This window comes from Mastomys coucha, unplaced genomic scaffold (genome assembly GCF_008632895.1).
Source record: "Mastomys coucha isolate ucsf_1 unplaced genomic scaffold, UCSF_Mcou_1 pScaffold5, whole genome shotgun sequence".
Classification (NCBI taxonomy): domain Eukaryota; kingdom Metazoa; phylum Chordata; class Mammalia; order Rodentia; family Muridae; genus Mastomys; species Mastomys coucha.
Genome location: NW_022196911.1, coordinates 102,388,368 through 102,399,181, shown reverse-complemented (window position 1 = coordinate 102,399,181; position 10,814 = coordinate 102,388,368). Strand labels below are relative to the sequence as shown.

The 10,814-nt window shown below is 39.1% G+C and overlaps 1 protein-coding gene across 4 annotated transcripts in view; it reads right to left on the bottom strand.

Moving 5' to 3' along the window:
* The window catches only part of Ddx42 (DEAD-box helicase 42), a 35,682-nt gene that overhangs the window by 17,115 nt on the left and 7,753 nt on the right, over positions 1–10,814 (bottom strand). For all 4 annotated transcript variants that reach the window (XM_031350627.1, XM_031350624.1, XM_031350625.1 and 1 more), the window contains 6 exons: positions 9,639–9,870; positions 9,044–9,194; positions 4,385–4,446; positions 2,725–2,761; positions 1,845–1,994; positions 428–532 (listed from right to left, as the gene is read on the bottom strand). In XM_031350627.1, coding sequence (XP_031206487.1) covers positions 428–532; positions 1,845–1,994; positions 2,725–2,761; positions 4,385–4,446; positions 9,044–9,194; positions 9,639–9,859 — 726 coding nt within the window. In that variant the 5' untranslated portion in view covers positions 9,860–9,870. The remainder of the gene's footprint in view (positions 1–427; positions 533–1,844; positions 1,995–2,724; positions 2,762–4,384; positions 4,447–9,043; positions 9,195–9,638; positions 9,871–10,814) is intronic.

The window sequence follows — 10,814 nt, the reverse complement described above, 5'->3', positions numbered from 1 at the left end:
GAAATCCGCCTGCCTCTGCCTCCCAAGTGCTGGGATTAAAGGCGTGAGCCACCACTGCCTGGCTCCCTATTTCTTATTCTTATCCACCTAACTCAGTACAAAGTTGATTGAATGTACAAAACAAAATACAGGGATGGTGAGAAGAATAAGCAGAAGGCACCTGTCATCAAGCCTAACAATATACCCAGGAATCACATGCTGGAACAAGAACCAGTTTCTACAAGGTGACATCTGAAAGCAAACCCCTAATCTACACACACGCGTGCACACACACAATGTTCTGAAAATAATCTTTCTGAAACACCATCTTCAGGACTAAAACAATCAAATCAGGACACACAAACCCTAGGGCTATAATTATCATTCTCCCTAGTAAATAAATCTAGGATTACCGTCTGGGTAAGAATACTTGCGTAATGGTCCTTACCCGAAGGTTGAGTTTATGCCGCAGGTCTATTAACTGCTGTGGGGTGAGGTTGGTTATCTCCTCATGTTCATTGTAAAAATTTTTTTCAAATGGTGGATAGTCAATCTGCAGGTCCAATTATTCAAAGTTAGTCTAGAATTCAAGAGTCAATCCTGTAAGTTTGATTTTAATGTAAGATAACCTTTTACAAATATTATAAAAACAAAGGCATTTCTTCTAGAAAGATAATGAATCCACTTATTCTCGATATACTCTTAAAGTACAGCCTATATTTTCCCCAACTCCTACTTTCAAAACAGACAGCAATCTACTTTCCACAGACATCTCAGACTTTAATAACATGCAGCAGAATAAAGAATGGCTGTAGTGCTAAAGGTCTCAGAGGACAAATTTTTAAAAAGAAATTATTTCACAAATAACATTTATGCTTAGGATTAAGTTGTTGATCCAGGTCCAAGCATTTAAAAACATTATCAGTATTTCCCTTAGAGATAAGTTTGTCTTCAGGAGGAATTCTAATTAGTGCTGGAGAAATGGCTCTTGCAGAGGATCCAACTTCAGTGGCCCTAGTTGCTTTTAACTTTAGAGACAGCAGATCTCATCTGTCCTTTGGACTCTGCACTCATGTGCATATAATATCCCCATCACATACACACATCATTAAAAAATATAAAACTCTTAAAATATTTATTTTTATTATATGTAGGTGTCTGTGAGAGTGAATTCCCATATGTGCAGGTGGCTGGGGAAGCTACATCACGACATCACACTTGCTGGAACTGGGCTTATAAAGGAGGTGCCTGGTATGGGGTGTGGGTGCTATGACCTACACTCAGGTCCTCTGAAGAGCAGCAGGTGATCTTAGCTGCTGAGTAACTTCTGCAGTTCCAAAAATAAAATCTTTAAAGCTCTAAAATTCCTCACATAACTTATTAAAATTAATGACCAAGCCTATTTTGGCTGATTTTTTGACTGTTTTTTTGAGAGATTATCTTAATATGTAGCCCAGGTTGGCCATGATAGTGCTGGGATTAAAGGCATGTACCACATATGGTTTTATGAAATGCTGGGGATTAAACAGGCCTTGTGAATGGTAGGCAAGTTACTCTACCAACCGAGTTAAATCTCCAACCCCAGATTTTCTTTTTATAGTACTCAACTGTTTATAGTAAGCCTTTTTGGTTTTGAAATAGTCTCATTTAGTAAACAAAGCTAAGTTGCAAATCACTATGCAATCTAGGCTGACCTCAAACTCTTTGCTATCCTCCTGCCTCTGTCTCATAAGTGTTGAGACTACAGTGAGTTAATTTATATATTATGAATGCCTCATGGAATTTCTGATCCAACCACTTAGCAGAAATAAAGATTCCAAACTATGAAACTGTATCAGTTAGAACCAAAGCAAAAAATGTAATACCTCTGAATGATCAATGGGAGGAAGGGGATCGATAATTTTTTTGGAGGGTGCAATTGGATTTCCATCACTGTCATACTCCAGATTGTCCTCCTCTTCCTCCTGAACCACTCCAGCAGTTGGGTTCTCCGCCATGTATCGAAAATAAGCTTCCTGCAGGAAAGCACAAGAGCACAATCAAATCTAAGTACAGTTAAAAATATTTATACATTTGCAATCAGTGCACACACAGTGAGCCATGAGATTATATAGTTTAAACAAATACCTATCAAATAAGGAAAGAATTTCACTAACATAGCAATGACTTCTTTTACAATAGCAATACTCAAAATCAATGAGCAAGACAATATTACACAGATCTGACTTATTTCACGGAAGTCCTCCTGTTTGTGGGGACGTCTTACTACCCTGTCCAGAGCTGAAGAAGACATGCTTTGGCTTTATGTCAATCCAAGTTTGGAAGTTATCACTGATTAGAAAGATCACAAACCTGGAAAGTCTATGGTCCTCACCATCCCACAACTAGACAATGGAAAAAGGAAGTGCTAATGGACAGTTAATAATGTTTCATCTAAAATGTAAGAACAAACAATTACTAGAAAGAGGCAAAAAACAGCAAGAGGACCCACACAACTCTTATTACTGGTTTATCACAGTAAACTTAAATTTTGGATTAAAAAAAACTTAAGTTTTTTTTTTTTTTTAATGTGAGTTGATCAAAAATCCCACATGCAACATGGGGGAAGGGCATATGGAGATAGTATTAATTGGTCACACAGGTAGAAAAGGAGCAAGTCATTTGGTGAAGGCAAGCTCTGACCTGTCCCCAGTATAGACTTTGTGGAGTAAAAATAAAAGATAGAAATACTGCATAGAAACTCACTTGGTCATCTTCCTCTTCAATGTCATCTCGAATACCCCTGGAAAAACAAGCGGAGAAACAAACTTCCCTGCAAATGTTCCACATACCCAGCTCCACACTTACAGCAGCTTAGTGTTGAATTCCATACAGCATAGGAACTCTCAACACTAACGCTAACAAAGCAACAATAAGTATACCATACACGATCCACCCTTAACATATGTGTGACGTAACTCTATGAGCTAAAGTTTCCCTTATTTTGCAATTGATATGGTACCCTTAGAAACATCAATTACCAACTAATGAGAGGTAAAACCTAGCTGAGCAGTGGTGGCCTGTTCCTTTAACTCCTGAGAGGAAGTAAACAGCACCCCAGAGGCAAATATAGGTGGATCTCTGAGTTAGAGACCAACTTGGTGTACATAGTTCCATGACAGCTAAGAGCTACACAGAGAAGCCGTGTATCAGACAGACAGACAAGACAAAACAAACAAAAAAGAAGTAAAACTGTTCTTGGTGAAGATAGGTATGGAGGGACATTAAGCTTTGTTAATATATACAACAAATGAAGCATAGTTGTGTATTACATTTTGAAAAGAAACAAAACCCTCCTGGGTTTGGTATATAGTTGAAAGAATATCACAACTTTATTGTTCCTGTAGCTGCTAGCTCTAGAATAAATTGCTTTCAGCCAAAACCAGTTACCTTGGGGATGGGGAGAGAAAGGGAAACTACATTGTGTCATGAGTTTGGAATTGAAACTAGTATTTCACATAAAGAATGGAACCACTGCCACTTGCTGAATCCCTCAGGAGTCTACTGCATAAACGACTATTGCCTACTTCCCACAGTCATCTCTTTCTAATCACTTTGTACCCAGCTTACAGCGTTTGCTATTCCCAAGACAACTAGAAGGATGCAACACAGAACAAGCATCAAAAGATGGCTGACTCTCCCATCTGGCATAGAAATCTTGGGAGGGGCCAGACTGCCAAACATAGAAAAAAAAAAGTCCAAACACACGGCCAAAGGTTTTAGGAGTGTATTCAGCAGACAAAGATTTCTTTCCCAGAAAATATAGCATTTAAGTTCAGCATTTGGTTGCTACATAGTAACATTACTCTTTAGATGAAATTAGGTTTTACTCATTCGTAATTTTTATAGTTTTATTATATAACTATCATAACTTCTAATTACTGATCACACAAGCATTAGTCTATTTTTTTTTTTTGGTCTCTCTGTGTAATCTTGGCTGTCCTGGAACTTACTCTGCAGACCAGGCTGGCCTCGATCTCAAAAATCCGCCTGCCTCTGCCTCCCAAGTGCTGGGATTAAAGGCGTGCGCCACCACTGCCCTATTATTATGAGAAGAAATCTAAGACAATGAACCTAAGCTTTAGTTATTATACTTCCTTTACCCTCACTATATATAATTCACTTCCCATTTCCTGAACAACTATTTAAAACCAAATGCTTATTCTACCAAACCGAATGCCTTTAGTTACAAATGCAAAGACTTTACCATCTTCAAACCTAAAGAAATACTCAAGGTACAGAGACAGTTCAAGTAAAGATCTTTGTGTACTTTAATATTCTTTCCTTTATAACTTCTTAAGAATAGCCTTTGCGATTCTTCAACAATTTCTATGTAACCTTTGTGAGAGTGGAGAAAACAACTTACTTGACGTTTTTTCTTTCCTTGTCCTTTTCTTCAAGTCTCTTCATGTCTCTAGCCGCCTGATCCTAATGAAACAAAAGGCTACATGTGGAGTGACACCAATTTAAAACACTGTAAGAGAAATTCATTACAAACAATTTACGTATTGAAAGGTATTCAGCACAGCTTTCTTTATGTATTCTGACATTTGCATTTTCATGTCATCTTTCAGGAAGCGCTGATGAATATCTTTCAAAGACAAATATCCAATTGTCTTTTGCTACAGATTTCACAGTTTTTTAATTGTAATACATATGCCACACATACATGTAAGTGCATATTCACTTTTAAATGCTTACTTCACCAATAAATCTTTGGTGATTTGTTTTAGAAAAGGAAATAACTTGCTACAGATGTCCTGAAATTCAAGCAAATCAGCCTTTGTTTAAGTATAATTTGAAGTAGATGTAGCTGAAACAACAAAACCAAAATCCTGCACTACCATGCAGCAAAAAACAAAAAAACAAAAAACAAAAACCCCCCAAAAAAAGAAAAAAACCCCAAACAAATAGCTACACACTCATCCAACCCAAACTGAAAGAACAAACAGACAAAAGCCAAAGAGAAAAATAGATATACTGACTTCTGATTCTTATTTTGGAAAAATGGCTCTGAACTTAAAAGTAATTTCCCCCCACCTTTCCTTTGATCCTGCCTCCCAACACCTGGCATTTTTGCTTTTACAAATTAAGGTGAAGTGGGGTGAGTAAAATAGTAATAGAGGCTGGCAGGGGCTAGAGATGCTTCTAAACATTCTCCAACAAGAACAGTCCTAAAGCCTGGCACAGTGGTACACACCCTCAATCCAAGCACTTAGGAGGCAAAGATATAGGCAGATCTCTTGAGTTAGAGGCCAGCCTGGTCTACATAGTAAGTTCTAGGACAGCCAGGGCTACACAGACTCTGTCTGTCAAAAACAAAATCAAAACCCCCATAATAAAAATTACCTAATCACAAATACTAATAAAGTTGAAAATGTGCTGTAAAAAAACCAGTAAATTAAGACCTTTAGGAATAGAATTAAAAGTATATCATTGTTACCCTCTCCATACACAGTTCTTATACATTAGAAAATGACAATAGCAGATCACGGCTCTAAACTGACCCTTTGTTTTATACATTTGGTTTGATTCTTTTTTTTTTATGTTTTATACATTTGGAAATTAATGCTAGGATTACTTTTTTCCAAAGCCCTTCACATTAAGAAAATGTGAATTTTTCTATCTCTGTATTTTAATTTAACTCTATGTGTATGCATGTTTTGCCTGCATGTGTACTGTATGCCGCGTGTGAGGTGAAGGAAGCACTGGACCCCCTGGGACTGGAGTTATAGAAGAGCACGAACTGCCAAGCAGGTACTGAGACTCAGACCCAGGTGGTACTTAGAAGAGGACACAGTGCTCTCAGAACTATCTCTCTGGCCTTTGTATTTATCTTTCAAAAAAACCCCCAAAAAACAAAAGTCACTGCATATACAATGGCATGATCAGCTGTTCTATAAATGAAATGTTTTCATCAAAGAGGAGTTATTTTTAAAAGAAACATTACATACAACCACTTTTCAAGGGATTGGGCTGCTAGAAACAAGTCTAGAGCTATAAACTGAACACAATACCAACAATATTGTTATATATAAAGCAAATCGCTACATTTGCAGGGCATATTTTTGGATTTTTTAATTGTTTTTTTTGAGTTTCAAAGTTTCTCTCTATAGCCAGGGCCTATCTTGGACTGACTTTATAGACCAGGCTGGCTATTAACTCAGAGATCTGCCTGCCTCAGCATGAACCACCACACCTTGATTAAAAAAAAAAAATTTTTTTTTTTTTTTTGGGTTTTTCGAGACAGGGTTTCTCTGTATAGCCCTGGCTGTCCTAGAACTAACTCTGTAGACCAGGTTGCCCTAGAACTCAGAAATCCGCCTGTCTCTGCCTCCCAAATGCTGGGATTAAAGGCGAGCGCCACCACCACCCGGCAAAAAAATTCACTTCTTATATGCAAGCGTACATGTTATATGTGTGTGCCTAGTACACACTGAGGGTAGAAAAGAACATCAGATTTCTTTTTTTTTAAAAGATTTATTTATTTATTCATTTACCTATTTATTTATTATCTGTAGCTGTCTTCAGACACTACAGAAGAGGGTGTCAGATCTCATTATGGATGGTTGTGAGCCACCATGTGGTTACTGGGATTTGAACTCAGAAACTTCAGAAGAACAATCAGTGCTCTTAACCACTGAGCCATTTCTCCAGCCCAACATCAGATTTCTTAAAACTGGAATTATAGCCACATGGATGCTAGAAGTTGAACCCAGGACCCCTGGGAAACCAGTAATGTGCTCTTACCCATTGAGCCATTTCTCTAGTCTCAAATATTCCTTTAAGCCTATATAAATCATTAGAATACTGTCTAAAAATAAATCTTCATCAAATTCAAGTCTTAGAAAAGTTCATACATTGTAGAAGTTGGCATTTGACATCAGGACTTCGTCTTAGACTCTGACACTCTTTAAAATCTCTCTTCAAAATCTGACAACTGATCTCTCTGCACTTAGCTAAATAAATCTCCTAATACTACACCAACGATATCCAAGGAGCCATTAGTGTACTCAAAAGCTTCTCAACTATTTAAATGTCAAGCAAAAGAATTCAAAAAAAAAAAAAAAAGAATTCAACCATTCTCAGATAACTCATTCAAAAGGAGCCATATAAACTTATAAAACTTTAAATTTAAACCTAAAAACAACAACAACAAAGCCAAGAGCTGACTTTTCTCATAATTTATCATTAGGATTATCGTGAAATAGTGGGTGAGGCTGGAGAGATGGCTCTGTGCTTAAGAACACTGGCTGCTCTGCTCTTTTAGAGATCCTAATTTCAATTCCCAACAACCATGTAAGCTTACAACCATCTGAAATGGGATCTTATTCTCTTCTGGTGTACAGGCATACATGCAGACATATAATATACAAATAAATAAACATTAAAGAGAAAATGTCCCCCTCTCTTTTTTTTTCTTTCTTTTTTTTGAGACAGGGTTTCTCTGTGTAGCCCTGGTTGTCCTGGAACTCCCTCTGTAGACCAGGCTGGCCTCAAACTCAGAAATCCACCTGCCTCTGCCTCCCAAGTGCTGGGATTAAAGGCATGTGCCACCGCTGCCCAGCAAGGTTTATTCTCTTTAGAGAAAATATAGGTTGTTTAAATCAAAAGTGAGAAATTAAAACATCTAACAGCTATCAAGCTACCAATACATGGATGCTGCCAAAACAAGAAAATTATACACATGCACCAGGCTCAGGTCCTATGAGATAAGCCATCACAGTGCTTTAAGAGGCTATTTAGGCTATTGTGGGAGAACAGGTGTCAACAGTCTTACTTAGTTCCGTGGCTGATAAAAGTCGGACACAGAGCTAGGCAGTGGTGGCGCACGCCTTTAATCCCAGCACTTGGGAGGCAGAGGCGGGCGGATTTTTGAGTTCTGAGGCCAGCCTGGTCTACAGAGGGAGTTCCAGGACAGCCAGGGCTACACAGAGAAACCCTGTCTCAAAAAGCAAAAACAAAACAACCCAAAACAAAAAAAGCTGGATACAGAATACATGGAAGTTATGATTTAGTAATAAAACATTCCTAAAACGGGCCCCAAGTTGGGTTTACTGCCTAGTTGGTGGCACCACAGAGGAAGATCTGGAAGCTTTAGGTGATGGACCCTTCCAATTCTATGTATGAAGTTCTTTAGGTTTAGCTTCCTTAGGAAATAGGATTTAATAAATGCTAGAGTGCATACTTGGGCCCGGGGGAATGCGGGTGCATGAATCTGAGTCCTAGCCCATCTAAGTTCTAGTGCTAGTCTTGCATGTGAGTCCAAGTCCTTCTTCTCCCAGTGCTAGACTGAAGTCACGTAGGCAAGCGACCCCCACACCAAGGTCAGCAGGGTCTGGTAGCTAGGTGTAGAGCATGAGGAAGAGGGGTGGAGCCCTCCCTGTTGAGGTATTCTTATGCTAATTCTCTGGTTCTAGCTGGAGGCAGGCAGAGGGGAATCCTGACCTAACACTTTCAGCTAATGTCCTAGAGTGAGAGAAACCTTTCAATTACTCTCTAGTACTTAAAACATTAAACTAGGATAGTTGGAAACATTGTGTCGGCCAGGAGACAATGCCCAATCTTAGCCATTTACAAATCATTACTTGGGGTAGCTTTATGCCTAATTATGAGGCCGTGTTGATGATTGGAAAGACTAATCTGAAACACGTCTGAGTTAGGGGATACCAGCGACTAGTCTGAAATCCAGGAGGCACAGAACCCCTTTTGGGGCCTTATTGCCTCTTATCCTTTATCAGGATTTTATCCCCGATATTATGGATGTGACTGGAGTAGTCGAGTGTGCGTAGCATACGACAGTATTCCACTTAAGAATATTCTATACAATATTTTGAGTAGCTAGGTTCAAACATTGCAATTTACTATTCCTGCCACTTACTACCTCTGAAAATACTTGGAGGGCAAATGGAAATAGCAAAATTCTAAAAACACAAAAATCAAACAAAGTCAAAACAAAAAAGACAAAAAAAGAGAGCTATTTCAATCTGCTCAATATTTTAAGGAAACAAGAGCCAACACTTGCCTCCACTTCAGCCATGAATGCCTCTAAGGGGTCATCGTCACTGTCAGAGTCTGCTGGCTTGGAATGGAACTGCTGGCGGGTAGGTGAGTTTTCAGCAGGAATGTAAGGTAAATCTACATTGCTGGAGTCTTCTTCTTCATCTTCAAAATACCTGAAAATTAAAACAAAGATCAGTAAAGAGACGGGAAGCTCAGTAACACAAGCTCTCACCATGGTATATTACACTAGTAAGAATTCGCAGCTGGGCTTGTGGGCACATGTCTGACTCTCAAACGCAGGAGATGATCATAGCCAGGTAGGGCTACATATCCAGATCCTACTTCAAAAAAAAAAGGCCATCAAACTCCTCATGAATTAAATATAAAACTCTTCAGTAGGTTTTAGGCTTCAGTTGACTCAAATACCAAAAGCATTGTGTCCATCTTGTTCAGAACACTAATCAGGAAGAAAACACCATTCCTGAGTAACAATTTAAGCAAGCACATGAATACTATATACCTCAAACTAAGCAAGTTCAGGCTTGGAGGGCAAGGACTTCAATCCTGGAAATCATTAATAGCTCTCACTAGTCCAATCAGCAAGAATTATCACTTACGCATTTTCTTCGTCAAAGTTGGCCCGCTTAGATCCAATTTTGTAGAAAGAAGGAAGCTGTGGTGGAGCAGACTTTCCAAATCCAGAAGAAGAACTGGCTGCCCCAAAGGCACTGTGGGACTGCTGTGGCAGTTTGGCTTCCTCCTTCTTCCCAGCACTGATGGCAAAACCTCCAAATCCAAATCCCCGCTTGGTTCCAGGGCCGCCTTTATTCCAGTTCATGATGCCAATGGCTGGCGTTAGGAACAAATGCACACATATTAATGTGACTTTGTAAACAGCCTCATTAACCTTCATTTCATTTTCAATGTCTACCCACAAATTTATTTTTTTTTGATGGTAATGCGTAGTGGTACTGTACTTACTTGCCCCATGTGTGGAGGCCCTAGTACCACATGAAGGCCTGTAACATGACCTTCAGATACAATTACAACTTTAATCAAATGACTTTTCTCTTAAAATATTGAAGAAACTATTATTCATTTATTGAGATCTCAAGCAAGCTCTCTTATTCCTGCTTCTCTCACCTGCCTCTTGTCCCCTTGTTCCCCCTCTCTCCCAATCCCCTCCCCCCCCAAAGTGGTCATGGCCAGCCTCTACTTCTCTACCCTCTCTGCCTTTCTCTGCCTCTATTCCATGACAATACATGCCTTAAAACCAAACCAAAAAAAGAGATCTCAAACAAAAGAAGTACTTTTATGAGACTGTGTAAAATAACTTTTTTATTGGAGGGAGTTGTCAAAAATGATCCTAAGATAGTAACTACTCTGGGACCTCTAATATAGGATAGACATTTCAAGACAATCTCCTAACCTTTATTTTAACTATTAGTGTGTGTAAACATAAACATGTGCTACGGTACAAGTGTGGAGGTGAGAGGACTGTCTAAAAGCTTTCATCACCTTGTGGGGACTGCAGATCAAAACTCAAGTTCATTGAGTTGGGCAGTGGTGGCCCACGCCTTTAATCCCAGCACTTGGGAGGCAGAGGCAAACAGATTTCGGAGTTCAAGGCCAGCCTGGTCTACAGAGTGAGTTCCAGGACAGCCAGGGCTACACAGAGAAACCCTGTCTTGAAAAACCAAAAAAACCTCAGTTTATCATGCTGTTCACTGGCCCTTCATCTTTGCTTGTTGTCCATCCCACCTCCCTCCTTCCCTTTTTCTTTTATCTTTTTT